Below are 22,846 nucleotides of genomic sequence, written 5' to 3' on the forward strand. Positions count from 1 at the left end.
CCCAAGAGTTGACCATCAGTGCCCTCAAGGGTCAGGGTAGGGGGAGATCCAGCTGGGATTGAACCCTTGGCTCCCCCTGGGCTGGATAAAAAGCCTCTTCAGCTGTGGTTCTGCAAGACTGAAACTGCCCTTCTCCTTGACCCTCCCCAGTTGCCTAATAGGCACGTGTTGGGGGCGTTCTAGGGAGGTGCACAGTTGCCAAGTCACCCCTCTGACTTCCCATTTCCCGGCCAGGATTCAAGTCCGTGGCCCCCATCTGTGATGTCCGGGACTGCAGGGTCCAGAGAACAGCAGAGGTCACTCTACAAACCCTGCATGCCTGGAATGTGCTGGCCTGGCAGGCCTTGTGATTCTTAATTAATGAGCAACAAACTTTCCTTGTTAATGGCAAATAACAATTTAGTGGCAAATTCCCCTTTAGCAAATTTTAGATTGGAAGCTCCTTGAGGCACAGACCTAAGGTTTTTGCTCATGTTACTACTTAAAACACCATGTCCATCATAAACAACTCCAAGGCAACCCTGCCAGGACTCAGTTGCTTAAGGTGGATTTTGGGCACATTTAAGAGAGAAATGGATCGGAAGGCAATCATATCTGAGCTCTGGTGCATGAACCACACCAGGAAGTTCCTTTGCAGGAGACTCACTAGTGCAAAGAGGAGCTGCGATGCACACGAAAACAATAGTGAGTTGCTGGGACAGTGAGGGTGCCATTTAGATCCTTCCCGTTCAGGCAGTCTAAGGGCTTGGCCAAGCACTATGGCAAAACTGTCAGGCGGCCTAAATTTATAACGGACGTCCAATCTTTTTGCAGGGGCAAATCATATTTAACCGTCTGCTGCTACTGGGATCCATTTTCCCCTCGACATTATACAACCACTGCCTTTATATAGCTGGTAATCTTAGACCCTGACTTCTTGTTTATCCTCAGCTGCATGCAAAGGGGACATCTTGTGAACTCAGCAAAGACATGCTGAAAAATACCCTACAAGCAAAAGGTCACTTTTGCCTGCCTGCCTGCCCACACCAAACTTTCCCAGGGTGGCTTCCTTGTTTCTTGAAATCACCCTCCTCTATCTTTCAGATGCAATCCTCTGAAAGTCATGAGTCAGGATGGTGCAGTGGTTTGGTAGTTGGATTAGACCTGGAAGACCCAGATTCAAATCCCTGCCCAGCTATGAAGCTTCCTGGGTGACCTTGGGCCAATCACTGCCTCTTGGCCTCACCTACCTCACAGGGTTGTTGTGAGAATAAAAGGAGGGGAGGAGCAATATACGTGTATACCACCCTGAGCTCCTTGGAGGAAAGGTGATATAAAAATGTGGAAAATAAATAAATAAATAAATAAATAAATGAGCACATGAAGCTGCTTCCAGCCTCATCAGACCCCTGATCTAGCTAGCATGATATTGTCTGCATGCCCGGTTCCCCAGGGTCTCACAGAGGGGTCCTTCGCAGTGCTACTGCGAGATGTGCAGGACTGAACCTGCCTGGGGTCTTCTGCTTGCTAAGCCCATTGTCTTCCACTGAGCTACAACTTCATCCTCAACACCAAGGTACACATTCAAGAGAGTGAGAGATCCATTAGACTCAGCAGGGGGGGTCCCAGGAATGATGAAGGAGACTGTGTACAGGAGAGAGGGGGAGTTCTAGGCACAAGGGGTGGCAGCCTTTAAAGGAGCTGGAGACTTCTGTGGAACAGGGGCCAGCAATCTTCTTCCTCATAGGGGTCAGTGTCATGAATATGTACAGTTTAAGCCTAGTAACATGTAAAGCCTGAACCAAGCTAAAACAGTAACACAGAAGTGGCTTGCAGTCCTAGCTGCTAAGAATTTACAACTCAATGGAAGGTGATAATGTAGCACCTAGGCAGCCAGAAAGACGCCCCTCAAGGATGGAATGCAGCTGTAGATCTCCAGGGGGGAGGGAATAGCTGAAAGGGCGAGCATCCAGCCTCACTTCCGGAGGACAGGGTCTTTTGGTCTTTGCCTCTTGGTGAGATAAGAACATAAGAACATAAGAACAGCCCCACTGGATCAGGCCATAGGCCCATCTAGTCCAGCTTCCTGTATCTCACAGCGGCCCACCAAATGCCCCAGGGAGCACACCAGATAACAAGAGACCTCATCCTGGTGCTCTCCCCTACATCTGGCATTCTGACTTAACCCATTCCTAAAATCAGGAGCTTGCGCATACACATCATGGCTTGTACCCCATAATGGATTTTTTCTCCAGAAACTCGTCCAATCCCTTTTTAAAGGCGTCTAGGCTAGACGCCAGCACCACATCCTGTGGCAAGGAGTTCCACAGACCGACCACGCGCTGAGTAAAGAAATATTTTCTTTTGTCTGTCCTAACCCGCCCAACACTCAATTTTAGTGGATGTCCCCTGGTTCTGGTATTATGTGAGAGTGTAAAGAGCATCTCCCTATCCACTCTGTCCATCCCCTGCATAATTTTGTATGGGATAATTTGAGATAGGTGGTGGGTGTACATCCTGCCCCGCCAAGACCATGTGGCTTCTTAGGTAACTGACCTGAGGATCTACAAAAGAAGCTGACCCAGGTGAGAGTCAGAGAATAATAGTTAGCCAGTTAGCTTTGTTGTTTTATGCTGTTATGTTTCCTAGAAGTTTTTATGCCTCTAGCATTTGCTGCCTTTTGTAACTTTTTGTAACCCTATGTACTTAATAAAGTAAAAATCCTTTTACCATGTTGGTTCATTGTCTGTTGGGGACAAAGGTTCAGAATCCTGCCTAGCCGTTCAGCAAGCTACCAAAAATCCTCATTGTGGACTAGTAACTTGAGGACTGAGACTTTAAGTAAAGAAAGTGCTCAGTGCCTACAAGGGATATAGTTAAGCCTATAGGGTCTCGGTGTCCCTGGACTGAGGCTCTTACAGGGTGGTGGCAGAACTACCGAACAGGGATCTTTGAGGGCTCTAGGGTTCAGAACCAACAACTCTGAGCACTCCAAAACCCTGGCAGTGAGACCAAGTATACGACAGTCAGGCATCAGATCAGTCAACAGGAAGAACACTTGGGTGTCTGATACACGTGTGTGAACCTCCAGATTAGGCCATAGAGCTACGAAAAAAGAGGTGGGCATGGCACAGAGAGATGCAGGCCCAGACAGGATGACTCTGAAAGGAAGCTGCTGTTCTTGGTCGGCTTACCCTGTAAACCTTACAGAGAGAGAATTACAAACTTGAATTCTTTTTGAACACTACGGTGGGTCAGGTGGATATACCTTTTTGAGACTGTGGGCCAGGTGATGTCGGGTGCCATATCCAGCGTGTGGGCCATAGGTTGCCAATCCCTACTGGAGAAGATAGATTTATACTCCGCTCTCCTTCACCACTAAATTTCTGGCTAGTTGCAATCTCCCCTCCCAAAACATAAAGAGGGCTACTGGATGGCCCAGTATACTGGGTAGGAGACCCTACACAGCTCCTGGGTTGAGACCCAGGTTCTCCCGCTCTGGTGTAGGTAAAACAATTCCTTGGCAGATGGTGGACAAAGGTGGAGCACTTCTATTGCAAAGCATTCTGCTGGGTTAGATGTAACAGGCGGTTCAACTACCTTCCCGCAGGAAAGGCAAAGCTATGCAGAGAAACAGGAGCCCAGAGGTTTGGAGCATGTTGCCATGGAGACCCCATCACCCTCCCAAGTTGATGCCCAGAGGATGAGCTATGAAGTACAGGAAGGTGAGCCGGCTCTCTCTTCTCCATTGTGGAAGACAATGCAGTCGGTGTCATTGTAACAGTTTGTTTGTGCATAGACCAGATAGCAGGTTTCGGGGGACTGATCACTGTGCAGGCAGCCCTGGGTGAAAACGGGCACTGAAGCTCGGTCGTCATCCTCATTCCAACCAAAAGGAGGATTGGGCCAAGCTGTTACCTAATTACCTGTCTTGGACCCCCTTCTTTCCTCTCAAAGTAACCTGTAACAGCCATCAATACAGGACAGAGGGAGGGGGGAGCAGAATAAAGACAGGCCAAGTATGAACTTAGGGGAGATGCTCCAGACTAACTGCCTTGCAAATTATATAATTAACAGACCCCCTTCCTTTTCACTGACGAGGTAACCAAAGTGCTTAATGTCACAAAATTCCCCTGCTGACAGCTAACAAAACCCCACACACTTCAGACAATTTGTAACCTCATAGCTGAAAATAGCCATGTTTTGCTATGGCTAGACCGAAACCAGGATACTTCCCTGCTGGAAGGTGGGGGGGCAAAAGCCATGAGGAGGCAATGGAGAGGGGTGGAGAGCGAAAGCATGAGAAGGCCAGTGGAACGTTACCAGGGAAAGTTAACACCCTTTTGGGGGACTGTGTTTTGAATGACAACTGCAATGTATAAAAGGAGGGTCCCACCCTTTTGACATTGCCTTTGAATCTGAGTGTGCAAATTCTCAAAGGTCACAGACATGTCTGTTGAACAATTAAAAAAACCTTCGTTGTCTTCCACCTTCAGTGTCTTGCTCATTGGCCTCAGCGGCACTGGACAGAATCCACCCTGTCTACTGAAATGGCGCTGCCCTTCTGGGCAGGGGTACGACAAAGCAATGCTCTAGACAGGCATGACAAGGAACAAAGATTCCTTTACACAGTGCGCAACTCATAGTACAGTCCTATGCATATCTACTCAGAAGTAAGTCCCGTGTGTTCAATGAGGCTTACTCCCAGTGCATTAGGGTCTCCATCACTGAACTCATCGTCCCTGGCTTGGGTGTCCTTAAAAATGAGACCTAAAGGAGGACAGGCCTCATGGCTCCCAGCTGCGGTACCCAGATTGAAGGTTCAGGAGGAGTGCCCAAATCGAGGACAAACAGGACACCCTGCCCAGCTCTGGAGCATCTCAGAGAGTCCTCTGACTTAGCACTCTCAGAGAGAGATGGCTGGGTGGCCCTGGGGTCTGATCCAGCAAAGAAATTCTTGCACGCTGCGATTCCTTGCCACTTAAACTAGCCAGCTGCACAGTCTCGGATGCTTACTTTTACTGGTGTGTAGGCACTAAAGCCTGTCATTTGGAGGGCTGGGTTAGAGCACCTTCTTGCAAGCGATCCTATTTGTGAATAAGCAGTCTGGCTTGTCGCTTCAAATGGCGACACGAGCAGCTATCCCAGAAATAAACAACGATTCCTGCACCAGACTCTGCATTCTTGCTACACAGGTGCAGCGAGCCGCAATAGGACACCAGTGGGGGACGATGACACCTACTCTGGAAAACAATGAGACGAAAAGGGAAGCGCCAGACTGAGCTGGGACGGACACAGCCTAAACCTAAGCCATCCGCCTTGTGCACAGATATACTTGGGCTCTCCTGGTGGACACGGGAACTCAATCCACCGAGAAGCGTTGCACAAGAAAATCCTGTGTGACCATTTTGAGCCTTCTCTTGCCTTACCAATCCCCTAAATCAGGGGTGCCCAAACCCTGGCCCTGGGGCCACTTGTGGCCCTCAAGGCCTCTCAATGCGGCCCTCAGGGAGCCCCCAGTCTCCAATGAGCCTCTGGCCCTTCAGAGATTTGTTGGAGCCCACACTGGCCTGATGCAACTGCTCTCAGCGTGAGAGCGACTTTTGATCTTTCATGTGAGCTGTAGGATGAAGGCTCCCTCCACTGCTTGTTGTTTCATGTCTGTGATGCAGTAGCGGCAGCAAAGGAAAGGCCAGCCTTGCTTTGTGCAAGGCCTTTTATAGGCCTTGAGCTATAGCAAGACCTTCATTCATTCATATAAGTTCATCTTTAATATACTCATTTATGTAAACTTATGTAAATTTATTCAAATTTTAAATGTAAGCTAATACTTCCCGCCCGGCCCCTGACACAGTGTCAGAGAGATGATGTGGCCCTCCTGCCAAAAACTCTGGACACCCCTGCCCTAAATGACTTCTGCAGGAAGAACCAGGAGCAACTTCATCCTTGCCGAGGGACCTTTAGCAAGAGCTCTTCCCCCCCCCCCGCCATAGTGCCTGACCCCTGCCCTTGAATTCAGACCGTGGCTCAGACTGCCTGGGTTCTTGTTCCCCAACTTGCTTTTTACCAGCATCTGAAGAGTGGCTCCCAGCTCCCAGTTCGTGACTAAGTCATGGCTTAAGATGCAGAAGGCCTCAGAAATCCAAACTATGGCATTGCCAGCCGAAAAAGGACCCTAGTGAGCTGGGCTAGGAAAGCCGCCCCTCTGCCTGAGACCTTGGAGAATCAGTGTCCAAGTACGTAGATGGTACCGGGGGAGACAGCTTTATAGATCTGCAGTCCGTTGGTCTGACTTGCATGTTTACTCTGCCCCATTCGCCTATGTGAAAATAATGTGATTGATTTCTGAGATTGCTGCAGTTCAAAGGGTTTGGACCATTTCTGTACTCAGCCCCCTCCACAATAAATTGGTGGCTTCTTTCCTGTACCAGTTTGCTGGATCCTCTTTCTCGGGGCCTCGGGAACAGCCTTGGGGACACTAGCAGGTCAGCCTTTCTATTTGCTATTAACAAGGAAAGCTTGTTGCTCATTAATTAAGAACTGCAGGGCCTGGCAGGCCAGCACATTCCAGGCATGCAGGTTTTGCGCAGTGACCTCCTCCATTCTCTGGACCCGACAGACCTGGACATCATAGACGGGGGCCATGAACTTGAATTCTGGTCTGGAAATGGGAAGTCAGAGGGGTGACTTAGCAACTGTGCACCTCCTTCGAAGGCCCCCAGCTCCTGTTTTTTAGGGGCCAATGATGAGGGTCAAGGAGAAGGGCAGTTTCACTCTTGCAGACCAACAGCTGAAGAGGCTTTTCATCCAGCCCAGGGAGAGCCAAGGATTCAGTCCCAGCTGGATAGCCCCCTACCCTGACCCTTGAGAGCACTGATGGTCAACACTTGGGAGTCACCCTCCTCCAGAAGGTGGTCCAGAGTGTATGTCAGAGGGGTTTGCTCCAGTGAGCCAGCAAGGGTGGAGGACTAGCTCCATGGCCGAGCTCCAAGTACACAGCAACTCTCCCACTTCCAGCAGGCCTGAGCCCACCAAAGGGTTGGGAAGAAGCCAACCAGCCAGCAGTCTTGAGCTGAGGGTGATGGGCAGTCGGAACACAGGCAGGGCGGGAATCCCATCCATGCTTGGGAACAAGGGTAGACACAGGCTTGTGCCTTTCAGTACCTTGGATAGATTCCAGGAAGCAGAGAAGTTGTCCCAACCAGTTCTGAGCTCCAGCTGAGCCCTTATGTGCTCCCCAAGCCCAACTGCCCCCTCAGTGATCTTGTCACCTTCCAAAGAGGGAAAATCTTTAGTGGGTATCTCCTGGCCTGGAGCCAAGCTCTTTGTCAGAGTGCTAGTGACTCTCACATTTGGGGTCAAGACTGCAAGACCACAGGCAGGGGGCTGGACGTCTCCTGCCTTGAGTGCCATCTTGGAAGAAAGGCAGGATGGACACATCATCAAGACTCACAGAACAAAACAGTTTGGGATGCGTTTCTCTGAAGCCCTGGAGTCCCGAAGAGGCTTTCTGGAGAGGGATCCAAGTTCTCAGCAAACATGAGAGAGATTACGACGACAAACTCCAACCAGCTTCCCTGGGGCATCTCCTTCTGCCCCGCACACAGTGTGCCATGCCAGATCCTTTCTCGGCCTGGCGAACGCCAAGAAAGGCCTCCACTCACCTAATTGCCCGCATTCTCACGATAATTACAACATCGCCCCCTAATTGCCAGCTATGCCCTGGCTCTAGGGCCGAGGCAATTTTCTCCACAAGACGTAGCAAGAAGTATTTGTAGTAATTATGCCTCTTTTTCAGAGAAGAAAAGGTGCCAACAGCAGCAGCCCTCGCTTCTTGCTGGGACGCGTCTGCCTTTGGCACAGGGGAGGCTTCCGGTCCCTGGCTTCATGCCTTTGCCATGCTCTGGCAACAGCCAGTTGCCCTGTCTTTGGGGGATACCGAGAAAGAGGAAATTAAATCCAGACCGTGCCCTTTAATCACCAGATGAAATGTACCTTCCCCCCCCCCCCCAATAACATTACATTATTAAATCAGGGAGCAGCCAAATGCTGGACTGTGCAAGTTGCTTCATGCTGAAACACAGGGATGAAAGTCTCTTTTCCCGTCTTTATCATCCGAGAACACCAGTCCCTTCCCATTACGGTTTCTCTGAGCTGCAACTTGCAACACTTTCAAGGGCTGGGGAAACATCATGTTCCCCAGGAGGGTATTAGTGGCAAGAAGCCCTTTGATGAAACTTTGCCCCAGTCAAGGACACAAAAGCCTTCCCCGAGCCTTCAACTGCTGGGTAGAAAAGGCCCGAAAGGGAAGGAAGTGCATCTGAGCATGTGCAGTGTGTCTTTCCAAGATCAGCAAAGATCAACAGACTGTGCTACTATTACTGCAGAATGCAATGGCCTAGGTAGTTAAGGGGGCTAGGTGCTTTGACTCTGCTGAACCACTGCCTCTGCAGCTCCACACTCTTCCAGGAGGGTGGCAATACTGCTCCTGCCGTGGTCCTAGGCTCCTGCCCTGCTTCCCATTCCCGCACCGTCTCCAAACTATGACATTTTGTACCAGCGGAAGTTTCTCAAAGGTCTACAAGGGCAGCCCCACAAAGAGCCCATTGCAGTAGTCTAATTGAGTGGTAACTAAGTAAAACTATAGCTTGATCTGCTTGAGGCACAAGGGCACAGTTGATGCCTCAGCCAAAGCCGAGCAAAAGCACCCTTGAGCCACAGCTGCCACTTAGGTCTCTAGGAGCAAGGGCAGACCCAACAGCACAGCCAAGCAGAGAATCCAACCAGGGAGTGGGGTGCAAGAAGAGGCTGGGGTGTCACTGCCAGACTAGTGAATCTCCTAGCCAGGAGAACCCCCACTTTGCCTAAGAGAGGATTTGGCAGGACCCAAGTTACTAAACAATGAACCTGAATGGAATCAGAGCACTCAAAAATAAAGCTCAGCTGGAACTGTGGCTGCATTTTTCAAATGGTTCAACACCCTGGACCCAGGACTCCTCCACAGCCCCTGCAGTTGCAACCCCACCTTTTCCCTTCCATCACTATGGATCATGCCACCTAAGCAGCATAGATGGGGGGGGGGGGAATTGTCCAACAGATCTGGTTTGATTCCTCCCACATCAGCCCATCACTGATGCTTCAATTAAGAACATAAGAACAGCCCCACTGGATCAGGCCACAGGCCCATCTAGTCCAGCTTCCTGTATCTCACAGCGGCCCACAAAATGCTCCAGGGAGCACACCAGATAACAAGAGACCTCATCCTGCTGCCCTCCCTTGCATTGGCATTCTGACATAGCCCATTTCTAAAATCAGGCGGTTGCACATACACATCATTGCTTGGAACCCATGCTGGATTTTTCCTCCAGAAACTTGTCCAATCCCTTTTAAAGGCATCCAGGCCAGATGCCATCACCACATCCTGTGGCAAGGAGTTCCACAGACCAACCACACGCTGAGTAAAGAAATATTTTCTTTTGTCTGTCCTAACCCACCCAACACTCAATTTTAGTGGATGTCCCCTGGTCCTGGTATTATGTGAAAGTGTAAAGAGCATCTCCCTATCCACTCTGTCCATCCCCTGCATAATTTTGTATGGCTCAGTCATGTCCCCCCTCAGGCGTCTCTTTTCTAGGCTGAAGAGGCCCAAACGCCGTAGCCTATCCTCATAAGGAAGGTGCCCCAGCCCAGTCATCATCTTAGTCACTCTCTTTTGCACTTTTTCCATTTCCACCATGTCTTTTTTGAGATGCTTCTCACTTCCTGGAGAAAACAGCCTGTTGTCCGGAGCAGCTGCTTGACACAGCCACTGTGGTTGTCAGGCACTGCAATGTCTCCTCCTGGCACTGAGGGCTGTTTGCTCAGTCACCTTCGTGAGTCAGGCCCTTTGTGTTTGTTTGACTTTGGCTCCATGGAAAAGATGCCCCTCACCCTGCCCTCTTCAGGGCCTCGCATTCCAGTGCAGGCAAACACATTTTCTGATAAAGGAAAATGCTGGGTGCTCCATGGGCACTGCTGACCACGTACCTGCCTCTGCCCGCTCCAGACACCTTCTTTGTAGGCAAGATTGCGCCAGCCTTCCCACCTGCCTGTGCCTGCGTTTGAATGCTACTGTAGCCTCTTGCAGCTCCTCTCATCCCTCACATGGCTCCTCAGACACTGGCCGATGCAGGGTTGCATTTTCATCCTGGGGCAGTGGATGCTCTCAGCATCACCTAATGTGCTTTCTCAACCAGGGTTGGTTTTAAGCCAATTGAACCAATTGCTCCTGATGAACCCCAGGCAAGACTTGTATGCAAATTAAAATGAGCTAAGATCCATTTGGGGCGCAATCCTAACCCCTTATGTCAGTGCTTTCCAGCACTGACATGGGGGCAATACAGCTCTGGGGTAAGGGAACAAACTTTCCCTTACTTTGAGGAGGCCTCCATGAGTGACACCCAATGGCAGGATGCAGCACACGTCCCATTGGCACCGCTATGCCAGCGCTGGAAAGCACTGACATAAGGGGTTAGGATTGTGCCCTTGATCCTTTAACTCACATGCATGTTTTAAGTGCACATTTTGATTGCTCGCCGTTCTACCCTAGAGATACACATTCTATAATATGGTTATATCTTTATTCTGTCTCTAAGATTCTACAGACCTTGGCTGTGAACCAAAAATGCTTCCAGGTGGTCCCCACAGCTCCAAAAGCCAGCCCTGCTCTCAACCACTCCCAGGCATGGGTTATGTCAGGTGGCTGTAGGTCATTTTCTTGCTTCCAAGGCTGGGGTCTGTGGCGGCAGCGGCGGGGGAGGGGGGGTTTGACATGCCAGCAGTGTCAATTTAAGCATTCTCCAAATTTTTGGCACACTGAACCCAAAAGGTTCACCATCTAGTTCTAAATCAGCACTCTAAGCGCATTTACTTGGAACTTTGTACTTCTTAAAATCAATTCCTGATTTTAGGCCTGGAGCATCGATCATTTGCAGCTCTCTAGAAAAGTTTGGGGAGGGGGAGAAGTTGAAGCTTATTTAAGCTTCAAGCAGGGGCCATCAGCTGCAGCCCTGCAGTCCAGTGTCATTCACATTTGCTCTGCGGTGACAGTTGCTGCTGCTGTTATTTCTCACAGACGTTGCATCAGCCAATCAAGGAAGTGGGAGATCCGGCAGGCGGGCTGGGCCCAGACTCTCAAGAGCAGGACACCTTCAGAGTTACAGTTTGGTTGGGAGCAGCAGAGCAAATACGAAATCATTGGCTCGGTTTCATCAGCCGTCAGGGCAGCAGCAGCAACCCCGCCCCCCCCCGCCCCGAGAGTTAACTTTTCATGTCTCTCATCCAAATTTGCTCCTCCAAGCAAGTGCTCTGCCTCAGATCAAGTCCATGCACGACCAGTTTGCCCCAGATGGTCAGAAAAAAAGGATGCAACCCAGTAGGATCTTTCCTTTCTTGAAACTGGCCCACTGTGAAAACAAACTCTAAAAGGTATTTGAATACCACAGTGCAAGGAAGGTGCCAACTTCTTCACTATCTTTTAATGAGTTCTGCTCCTGTGCATTTACAGAAGCCAGAGAAGCAGAAGTCAGAGGTCAGGTTTTGCTTCCCCCCATCACTTTGTGTGTGTGTGGGGGGGGGGGGAACACACATTCAGCTGCTGTTGGTGGCATAGTAGCAGGATGGGCACCTCAGCCCTGCAACTACCCAAGCCTGATCCGTAGCTGTTGAACCAGATCGAAAAGGAGAATGGGCACGGGACTGTAAGCTGTCCTCAGGATTAGGGATGCCATCTTCTTCCCTGGCCCTGCTCCTAGGCTCTTAAGAGTAGCCTGCAATGTAGAATGTGAACGGGAGAAATTGTGCCATGAAGATAGGGGGTGAGGGTGGGAGAATATTTTGCTTCCTCCAATGCATCCTACGCAGCTGCAGGTTCTTAAGGGCCAGGTGAGGCAAGCCAAACACTGAGCTGTTTGGCAACAAGTGGACACAGCCCCTCCCTCTTTCCAGCTCCAGAGGGACTGCTGCCTCCCTTGGCAATGGGAGGCAGAGACAGAACTCCGTGGGCACCTCCTTGCCCCAGTTGCAACCAGCCTGCTTGAAGGTCAGGTCTTTGTCCCACGTCAAAGCTGGAGTGCTCGGCAAACAAAGCAGGCGTCACAGGCTTCTCACCAGAACAGGCTGTTCAGGTGGCTTCTCTTGAGAGACCAGAGTTTTGTTTTCACAAGTGGATATCCTGGAAAGTGGAACCTTGGCAGACTCCTCATTCTTACCTTTGGAAAATAGCACCTCTGGTAGTAACAGGGTGCTCCGTTTCCAACACAAGAGCTGCCGGGGCGGAAACTAGTTTGCACCCTCCCCCCTGGAAACTCTCCAACCCTAATCACATGTAGAGAAGAGACTATTATGGAAGCTTAGCAGCAAAGGAAGGCACTTTCCACATGCTCAGAGGCACTCTTTTTTGTATGACTTCCCCATCACACCTCCCAGCATTGAAAGTAGGTACCAGGGTTTTGTTGTTGAGCCCTGCCGCAGAAGAGACTGTGAGCTGCTTGTTAGGAAGGTCCCTTTGGACTCACAGCTTTTTAAGCCCCCACCTGCATGTTGCCCACCTGATGGTGAAGAAAATGTTGCCGTCTTGCACTCCCTGATCACACATCCAGGGAAGACTCTTTATCACTTCTGCAAGATTCCCTCTAATTGGCAAGCCAACACAAGTGACCCCAAATCTAACAGCAGTTGGTCTAAGCGCCTCCTCCCCACCACCGACCACTCATCCCAGCCCAGCCATCCTATCCCTATCCCCCTCCCCGCAAGCAAAGAGCATCCTCCTTCACCCTGGATTCCTAAATATATATCTTGGAAGTCGCTGATTACAGAGGGGTTTTGACACAAAAGGCCGCCCCCTGGTGGCCACTAAGAGCTGCTTCACTGAACTCCTCTATAGGTCACCAGGAGCCAAGAGGGAGAGCCAATGCCCGTCAGGTCTTGGGTAGTTAAGACTTGGCTCCAGCCTCAATGCAGCACCGGGAGGACATAAAAGCAAATGAGGAGGCAATTTCCCTGCCAGATGCCCTTTGAGAAGCAATTAGGAGCAAGGGGCAGCCGCTCAGCCCTGCTGTGTAAATAGGGCTTTAAAATAAATGATGTTTGGGACACTCTGACCTTGCAGAGTCTCAGGATTGGGAGGGTGTAAATGAAACCTTCCAGCCCAGCATGCCTGCTGCAGGTCTTCTTGGCAGGCAGAAGTCAGCGATTGAGGTGAGAGGTAAAGGCCTTCTGTAGGCTGTGAGCAGGTGTGCCAGTCAAAGCGTGCTGCAAGAGTTCTGGCAGACAATGCTCATCATCGCTCACCTGGACCTCTGCAACCTTCTCCCCTATGGTTTTCTGGGGTCACACCATCACCCTGCAGCTGCTCACCCGCACTCTGCTGCCAAAAACCATTCATCTAAGCATCCCACATCTCTCCTTGAAATGCCAAACAGGTTTCCTATCAGCTCCTGTTCCATCTCCAGATTTCTTTCCAAGACCTCTGTGGACTCCTCCTCCCTTATCCCTTTCTTCTTATACCCCAACATGCTGCTGCCAAAGACATTTCCTCCTCCAGCTCCCCCACACTCAGCCAGCCGGAGAGCTCCTGCTCCCTCAAATGACTCTTTCACCCCTGCTGCCCCTTCTGCTGCCTGAAGCAGGATCCCCACCTTTTCTGGAAGCTTTTGACCCAACCCCTCAGCCCCCCACCCTACTGCAACCACTGAAGAAAATGCAGATTCTTTTTGCGTCCCCCCATCTCTGATCCCTTCCTGTGTTCAAGCAGACTGGGAGCCACTTAGGATACTGACCTGGCCCTTGTACTCGCAGAGTGTCCCACACCATCATGATGCAAGATGATGAATTTCGAGGTACTCAAGGAGGTTTTGCCAAAGCCTCTGTTGCAGCTCTCGGTGGGAAGGAAGGGGGCGCTAAAGGGGCTTGCAAAGAGCACAGGAAAGAGACTGACCAGGAAGGAAAGCTTGACATACTTAAATTTTGCACTTTGAGGCCACAAACTTCTGAGCTACCTAGATCTTTGAGGCAGGTGCTCCTCGACAAGGTACTTGGCAGGTGAGAGAAGTGTTGCAACTTCTTAGCCCACTCTGGGCCCCATTGGTGGCAAGCACGGGAGAGACTACAGGCAGCTTTGTCATCTTTCCAATGTAAACACTGCAGCATGTTCTCAGGAGGAACAGTCATTGGGGGGGTCCACTGTTGCCCCACAATCACCTCGAGACAAGCCGGCTCAGCACCATATCAAGCAATGCTGCACCACTCAGGATCGACATCCAAGAAGTGGCCCCTCCCAGAGACAGAAGGGAAGCTCTGCAAATTGTTATCACGGACACTTTATTTCTGTACTTCACACCACTGGCAGGACAAGCCACGCACCACCACTCACAACGCAGACGCACACACACACACAGTCATGGTCCCTCTTCTAATGTGGATGTGGCCCAAATGTGAATGGAGGGGGAGGGGGCAGCAGATGGGTTGTGTGGGGGTGGAAACAGGCACGGGTAGCAGTGGGACAATGGCAGGAGCTCCTCCCCACTTCTAGTCGCTCTCTCACCCCTTTCCCAAAAGCCACCCAGCCCCACCCTAGGCACTCCCCCCCCCCGGTTCAGCTGGGAGAGACAGCCCTGGAAAGCCAGGTGAGTGCCCCATGCAAGTGCTTCCCCTGCCCTCAGCCTCCAGCTACGGGTTAAGTGGCAGCGTTTGCCCTGAGCAAGTCACTGATTTGGGAAACCAAGTGAGAAAGAGATGAGCCTGGAGGGGGAGCACAAGGAGCTTGCGCGGAGGAATCCCACACGTCGACGTCACTCTCTCTCTGGCTCCACCTCATTCCAAGGATTGCAGCATGAGCAGCTGCTTCAAGACCTTTGTCTGGCTGGTCTCCCGGATCTCGCCTGCCAAGAACATCTCATCCACCACCGTATACACCTGCAAGGGAAACACACCTCTCCTGAGGGATGCTCTGGAGCAGTGGTTCTCAAACCGTGACTTGGGACCCACCAGTGGGTAAGGACCTGATTTGTGGCGGGTCGCACAACCGACAAGCAGAGAGCAGACCAGGAAAAATGCACCAAGCCCTATGGAAAGCAAAACTGAGCCACATGTGCGCATTTACTCATGTGTAGGCAGCAATGCCTCAGCTCTTATCAAAGGCCAAGGGGAATGCAAGGCCACCAGAACAGATCTCTAACTGATCAATATGGAGCTAAAATGCACGTTCCACAAGGTGGTTCCTCTCCCCACATCATAGTAAAAAAAAAAAAAAAAAAAGACAAACAGAAGTGAGCAGCTACTAAAGTGAAACTTTTCTTAGTCTCGCAAAGCTAGGTGGGTCCCAACAGTTTATAGAGTGTTGTTTTAAAAAGTAGGTTCCAGTGTTAAAAAGGTTTGGAAACCACTGCTCTAGAGACCAGCCAAAGCAGTAATGACCAAAGACATTAATTGCGCTCCATGCAAAGAAGGATTTCATTTTGCCTGCCCAGCAATCTCACTGGGAATATTACAAGGGGAAAAGAACTTCTGACTTGCTCTGCCTCAGCCAGGGTTCTTGCCCCTTAGTTCCATGGGAGTCACTGCCTTATGACCCAGATCCCCACTGGGGAAACCTCTCCTCTGTCCCCACCACTGGCAAGAAACTCAACCCAAGGACTTGGTCAGTGCTGCTTCTATTGCTGTTGGCCTCCGCCTCTGTGTGCTGCTGAAGTCAACATGTCACCCTCCCTAGGCAGCCATTGACTGCCACCTTGTGGCAGGGCTTGCTCTTAAGAGTTAGCCAGGGCCACTCCTTGCAGCACCCTGCCCTGGTTGTGACTTCTGGACCAGCTTTGTCCTTCTCTTCTCTCCCCCTGCACATCTAAAAGAATCAGGTCTTCCTCCCTGCAAAAACTAAAAAGCTCACCTTGTAGAAATTGAACACCAGGTCAAGTTCGCAGACATTGTGGAAGTATTCATTCAGCACCTAGGGAGCAAGAAGGAAGCTGGCCTTGGTAAGTGGAGTAGCTGATGCCAGGGGCACAGGAGAAGCAGTCAATCCTGCAAATCTCCTTCCCCACCAGAAGTGAGATGGTTCCCCACCCCATCCAGCACACAGAGGTGTGGTCACAGACACAGCCTCCACCCCCAGAGGGCAGGCACACACCTCCACAAAGTTGTGAATGGCTTCCAGGTAGGCCAAGTTGTTGTCATTCACGTCCACACAGATGCAGAAGTAGAGGCCCGCATAGCGCCTGTAGATGATCTTGAAGTTGCGGAACTGCAAGGAAAGAGGGCAGCCATGATAGCAGGAGGTGCCGGCCAGAAGCAGGCAATGGTTTCAGTGGTCTCATGATCTTATTGATGGGCAAACATCTTGCACCAAAGCCCCACAAACATAACAGGGCAGTAAGAAGACCAGGAATGCAGGCCTGACGCCCTCCATGACTTCTGGCTTCACTGGTTGCCAAAAAGCTAGAAGTGAAAGAGCTGACCCAACTTCCCCTGGGGAGGGGGGGGGTTCTGCAGTCATGGTACTACTGGGGAAAAGCCCTGCCCTGAGTTAACCACATGCACCACAGCAAGAGGCATCTGAGGGGCTGCAACTTGTCGTTTTGCCCAACTTGAACCAGGAAGAACAGGTGCCCTGCCCAGAAGTTGTCTGTAAAACAGACACTGCTGATAACTGGAGCAAGTTATCACAATGGCTAAGCCTGCAGAAAGGCCCTGCCCATGCGCAAAGCCAAGCCGAGCAGCAAGATACAGGAGCGCACCGACTCCAGACATAGCAAGGACCGCAGCGAGTATCACCGTGTGTTACCTCGACAAAATTGGTGTGCTTCGCGTCCCGCACCGTCACCACTGCGTGCACCTCCTCGATGAGCTTCTGCTTCTCATCGTCGTCAAACTGCATGTACCACTTGGCCAGGCGCGTCTTGCCCGCCCGATTCTGGATTAGAATGAAGCGAATCTGCGATGGGGGAGGGGGCGGGAAGAAGCAGAACTGGTCAGGTTTCTGGGCTGCAAACACCATCCTCCAAACTACACACAGCAAGGCCCGCCCGAACCAGTAACATTCAGAACCTCTAAGAATCACCCATCTTCAGAGATTCCCATTGAGTCCCAGTTCCAGGTGTGCCACTTGACTGCTGGGAAAGGTCAATGTGGCTCATTCAGAGACACCAACATCAGCCTCTTCCAAGAGCTGGCAGTTCTGAGGCTCTGCACTAGGAGAGATGGGATCAGTCCAGCCAATGCAGAGATCAGGCAGAATTATCCTCTTCTCAGTGGAGGCAGGGACTCCAAAGAAGAGCAGCAGGCACCTTCCTCCATTCCCCAAGAAGCCTTCATTTCTTGACTGCTTGCAATGCACAAGTGAGCCCTAACACGGGGGAAGCTAGTGGCTGACATGTGGATCCTATGTATGTAAACCTCAAGGAAAAGCCCCCACTTAATTCAATGGGATTTGTTTTCAAGTGCACGTAGGATAATAGCTGTAGAGATAAGAATCCTTTTGGCGCAAAATGTGCAGGGGTCCAGTTCTCCCTCCCAGCATGAGAGAAAGTTTATGGTTGTAAGAACTATAGTTCCTGCTGTGTTGTGCTTCTCTTGCCAGATCTAGCCCTTCCCTCCCATTGGCTTCCCCTTTCTGCAGTGAGAATGAGCTGTATTTTAGGGAAGCTCCTGAAGCTTTCTCCAAAGAACAGAGCTGGTCTGTCTCTGAGCTGAGCTGCACTTAGCACTTCTTCCTGCATTAATGAGATAGGGAAAAAGCCCACCCTGATTAAGAAAGTCAGTCCAGCAGCACCAGGAACAGTGGACAACTTGGGATCAGTTCCAGTACCATGCATACATGCAAAACTAGTATTTTTAAACATTTGAATGTGCAGCCATGTGTATGTTTTTCATACAGCTGAGCCCCCTAATTAATCAGGGGGCACATTCAAGCAATCTCCCCCACATCAGACTGCCCGTACATCAGTACTGGCCAGGCTTTTGGGGCAAGTGTGCCAGAAGTACAATACTGCATGTCATTTAACCACAAGTTGGGCATTTGTGTGCTATGCAATGAGGAAGTTCACTAAGGCATGGGGAAAGTTGGGTTTTTGACTGGGAAAAACACAATATATTTTTTGGGGGGTCAACTGACAATATTTGACTGGTCAAAAGACAGTGAAGTATATAAAACGTTAACCTTCTGAGAACAAGAACAAGATAGCCTACTTCTCATGGCTTGTAACCTGTGATAGGCTTTTCTTCCAGAAATCTGCCCAATCCCCTTTTAAATGCATCTAGACACCATTACTGCATCTTGTGGCAGGGGGTTCCACAGACTAATCACACACTGGGTAAGAAATATTTTCTTTCTTGTTCTGGTACTGTTGCTCCCATCTCACACATCTCTCTAGCCATCCCATTCATAATTTTATAGGTCTCAAAGATCCCCTCCTTTCAGAATTCCCTCTCCCCTAAAAATTGACTCAAGGAAAAAAAAATGCCACAAAAATGCACATACTCTTCTCATTCTTTTCCCAAGGCTTGCAGAAAACCTACAGCACACCTGAGAATAGCGGTGATCATTAAAAGACATGCTATAAGCACAGATTGACAGCAATGTGCATGGAGGCCAAACTCAAACAGGGGAGCAAAGCCACAAGGGATGACCAAATTTTCTCTGCCATCCAATAAATTGAACTACTTTCCAACTACAAATACAGAAATCAAACTTCACACAACATTTACCTTGTTCATGCTACCCAAGAACATTTCACTCACACACATGTAGATGCACAAATGCAGCAATCTTAATGAACCCCAAAGGATTTCCATTTATTTTCTTTATAAAGGTTCAGTTTAGTCAGTTTGATGCAACAGTTAAAAAGCTTTTGACCAACTGAGAAAGAGCCCAGAAAATGCAGATGCAAAAAACGCTAATGACTTCTAATTCAAGAACTTATACACACCACAGGTGGCAGGCACTGTTCTAGAAGAGGCATTCTCTGCTTCCTCACACAGAAGAAAAGCCTCTTCTAATAGAAGGCCTGTTGGGACACAGATATGCAGCATCTCAAGGCAAAGGACATGCCCACAGTTCCAGAAGCATTGTTTTATTCACAGGAAAATGTTTGCAGGTTTGAAATCCACCATGCCTAATAAACTGACAGTGATTTATTTAATCCAAGTAGGCGCCAAGGGTGGATCATGAGACAGCCTTAAAAAAAATACACAAGCTACACCTAAGAACATAAAAGCCCCGCTGATCAGGCCAGAGGTCGATCTAGTCCAGCTTCCTGTATCTCACAGTGGCCCACCAAACGCCCCAGGGAGCACACAAGACAACAGACACAACCTGCATCCCAGTGCCCTCCCCTGCATCTGGCAATTAGAGGCAGCGTGCCTCTAAAACCAAGAGCTTGCACTCTTGTGCATACCTACTATGACTTGTAACTAGTAATGAACTTTTCCTCCAGAAATTTGTCCAACCCCTTCTTAAAGGCATCCATCACTACTTCCTGTGTCCAACCCCCTCTTAAAGGCATCCATCACTACTACTTAAAGGCAAGATGCCATCACTACTTCCTGTGGCAAGGAGTTCCACAAACTAATTACACTCTGGGTAACAAAATATTTTCTTCTGTCTGTCCTAACTCTCCCAACACTCAACTTTCATGGATGTCCCCTGGTACTGGTGTTATGTGAGAAGGAAAAGAGTGTCTCTCCATTCTCTATATCCACTCTGTCCATCCCCTGCATGATTTTGTATGTCTCAGTCATGTCCCCCCTCAGGCGCCTCTTTTCTAGGCTGAAGAGACCCAAACTTCAGGAAAGGAATCCTACTGCATTGAAGAGTTTGAAGAGACCCAAACTTCAGGAAAGGCTGAAGAGACCCAAACGCAGGAAAGGAATCCTACTGCATTGGCAATGCAGACTACGCATCAGAAAGTAGGAAGCATTTCTTTCCATGGTCTGTCTAACCCAGTATCACCGGCAGTACGTCTCCAAGGCTTCAGACGCAAATGCTTCTCTTTCCAACATGGAGGTGCTGCCAAGGATTGCACATGCAAATTTAACAAGGGCTCAACCACTGAGCCACACAGTCCCTTCCATGAAAAGAAGTTAGATTGCAACCTATTCCAGTGGCAATGTTTAAGGGTCCAGTGATGTCATGGCAGGGCCTGGATGTCTAGATAGCACCAAATAAAGCCTGCAGTGGGAGGTGGTAGAGGACGCAGAGAAAGGGAACAGGAACAAGTAAGGATGTAAGACACTTCTGGATGTACGGATGCCGGTGGCGTAGCTGGCGGAGGGTGGAGCACCCAGTGTGGCGAGGAGCCTCAGCAAGCAACCCCTCTCTTTGGAGCCATTCCTGGCAGCAGGGGCAAAACAGAGCCATACAGCTCCGTTTCCCCCCGCCCCGCCGGGAACGGCTCCGAAGAGAGGGGCTGCTTGCCCTCCCCGCTGAGGCTTCCAGCCACACTGGGTGCTCCGCCCCCCTCCAGCTACGCCACCAACAATGCTTTTAAAGGTCAGAGGCTGCTGCTTTACAGCCTGTGACCAAAATGGGAAGACAACATGAGAAAAATACTGGGATGATTATTCTGCTGCACCTTGCAAGGATTTTTTTTTTTTTTTGCAACATCTTGGGGCCCAAAAGCACTCTGCAAACAATGTATGATTAATTAGTCTGTGGAACTCCTTGCCACAGGATGTGGGGATGACATCTGGCCTGGATGCTTATTAACAACAATAATAAGCACCACCACCCCTCCCTTGACAACCTCCCCAGGGAACAGCACCAGCTGGAGCCCTTTTCCCTCCCCCAAGCCTCAACCCCACCCCAGCCCTTCCAGGAAGGTCCAGTGGGTGCTGCCTGCCCCCTCCCAGCAGGGGAGCCCCACACTGGCATCCCCCTCCCCAGGAAGGAGCCCAAAGCCTCAGCCAGCATCTCCCAGGGCGCCCCCCCCCCAGGCTCTGCCCCCTGCCCCTTCTCACCATGGTGTCCCCTTCCCTGGATCCTCCTTCCACACAGATCTGAGGGTCGACCTGCTTCAACACCCTCTCCCCCTACTGCCACTTCCCATCGGATATCCGGTCAGCTGCTGCCTCTGAATCCCGTGGCGTGCTGGGAGTTGTAGTCTTAGAGAGGAAAGCGGCAGAGAAAGTGCGAGGATCTCTCAATGTAGTGCTCTGCCTGCCTTCCCGGCAGGCCCCGCAGCTGCTCCATGGCATGTCGGAATTTGTAGTTTCAAGAGGAGAAACGGGCTGCACTTCTACCTCTCTCCGGTAGGGGGGGCCCGAGTTGCGCGGACTTACGCTTGGGCAAAGCCAGGGTGTTGCGTGCGAGAAGAAGCCGAGCACCTCGTATGAAAGGCGGCGGCAGAGCTTTACTCTAGCTCAGGGCTTGGGAAGGCCTAGTAGGCCTGGAAGGGACAAGTGGGGGCAAGCCAACTCCAAGGGAAGGGGGCGCCCTCGCCCCAGGAGAGGGCAAAAGAGAGGAGGAAATGGGGAGGGGGAGAGGGAAAGAAGAGTTTCTACTAATTCGCATATGGTCATTTAATTAGCTAATGGCCATATGCAAATTAGAAGCTCTTTACCCCTCCCCAAGAGTTTCTAATTAGCACATGATCAATGCAACTATTGGAAGAATCATGCAGCAATATCATCAATAATGATCACCTTATTAATTATTAAGGTCCCTTATTAAGGAATTAATAATTCCTTAATGACTCCTTAATAAGGAATCTTAATAATAAGGTGATTGTTATTGATGATATTGCTTCATGATCGGTGGCGTAGCTGGAGAGGGCGGAGTGCTCAGGCTGGTAGGGAGCTTCAGTGAAGTGGGCAAGCGGCTCCATTTTGCCCCCCCCAACCAAGAATGGCTCTGAAGGGAGGGCCGCTTGCCCGCCTTGCTGAGGCTCCCTGCCAGCCTGAGTGCTGCACCCCCCTCCAGCTATGCCACCGATCATGGTTCATCCAATAGTTTCATCCATAGTAAGTTTCCTTATTATTAAAGTTCACCTTATTAATCATTAATTATTATTATTAATAAGGTCTTTATTGAGAATAACTTGTGTTAGTGGTTCCCACACTGTAAGCCATGGCTCCTTGGGGGGCCACGGAAACCAGCCAGGGGAGCCACGGAATCCTCGTATAAAACCCGGCTCCCTATACAATGTAGCCCTAATGGCGAGCCACAGCCAATGGCCCAATAGGTCAAGAGAGTTGCCAATCAAAAATGTTTGGGAACCACTGACTTATGTTGTTATCCCCTCAAGGATTTGATAGATGGAAACAGTCCAGCGTTCCCTGACACTGGTCAGCTGTCTTGGAGGCTATACTGGGAGGAGATCACTAAATGATGATGATGATGATTATATTTGAGGAGGGGGCTATAGCCAGAAGATATGCTTTGCATGGAGGTTCAATCTTCTGCCAAAATAAAAAAGCACTGGGAAGGGCTTTCTGTTTGAGACCCTGCAGCGCTGTTACCAATCAGAACTGTACTTTAGGGCAGTGTTTCTCAAGGTTTGTCCTCTACTGTATCACTTCACATGGTCCACCCATCCAAAGTACCACTTGATGTAACTGGCGATGACGCCATCGCCGTTAATTCTGGGTTGGGCGGCCAGATGCAATGCAACAAACACCAGTAAGAGGCTCAGGGAGGACGGGAGGGCTTTTCTGAGCAGGGAAAAGCATCTTTTGGAGCTCTGCCCGCTGAGCCGAGCCTCCTACCACTGTTTGTTGCATCATGTTCCTGGTCTCGCTGCCTGGTGGCAAGTGACCTGGGGTTCTGCGAGTACCACCAGACACTGCATCAAGTACCACTGGTGGTACCCGCACTACTGGTTGATAAATACTGTTTTAG

The 22,846-nt window shown here is 50.3% G+C and overlaps 1 protein-coding gene across 1 annotated transcript; it reads right to left on the reverse strand.

Annotated features, from left to right (window-relative positions):
* Positions 1-14,320: 14,320 nt before the first annotated feature.
* AP2S1 (adaptor related protein complex 2 subunit sigma 1) lies at positions 14,321-21,083 on the reverse strand. The gene is made up of 5 exons (XM_066638504.1): positions 20,968-21,083; positions 16,796-16,945; positions 16,142-16,255; positions 15,902-15,961; positions 14,321-14,931 (listed from the first exon to the last, which is right to left on the reverse strand). The coding sequence occupies exons 1-5, from the start codon at positions 20,968-20,970 to the stop codon at positions 14,830-14,832; spliced, it is 429 nt and encodes a 142-aa protein (XP_066494601.1). The 5' UTR covers positions 20,971-21,083; the 3' UTR covers positions 14,321-14,829.
* Between the last annotated feature and the right edge of the window lie 1,763 nt (positions 21,084-22,846).

This window comes from Tiliqua scincoides, chromosome 10 (genome assembly GCF_035046505.1).
Source record: "Tiliqua scincoides isolate rTilSci1 chromosome 10, rTilSci1.hap2, whole genome shotgun sequence".
Classification (NCBI taxonomy): domain Eukaryota; kingdom Metazoa; phylum Chordata; class Lepidosauria; order Squamata; family Scincidae; genus Tiliqua; species Tiliqua scincoides.

What these genes read in the sequence shown, in the direction of transcription:
- AP2S1 (XM_066638504.1), bottom strand. An exon ending in AGCACACCAATTTTGTCGAG is followed by an intron (nt 16,256 to 16,795) that starts GTAACACACGGT and finishes CTTTCCTTGCAG; the next exon opens with TTCCGCAACTTCAAGATCAT. An exon ending in CCATTCACAACTTTGTGGAG is followed by an intron (nt 15,962 to 16,141) that starts GTGTGTGCCTGC and finishes CTTGCTCCCTAG; the next exon opens with GTGCTGAATGAATACTTCCA.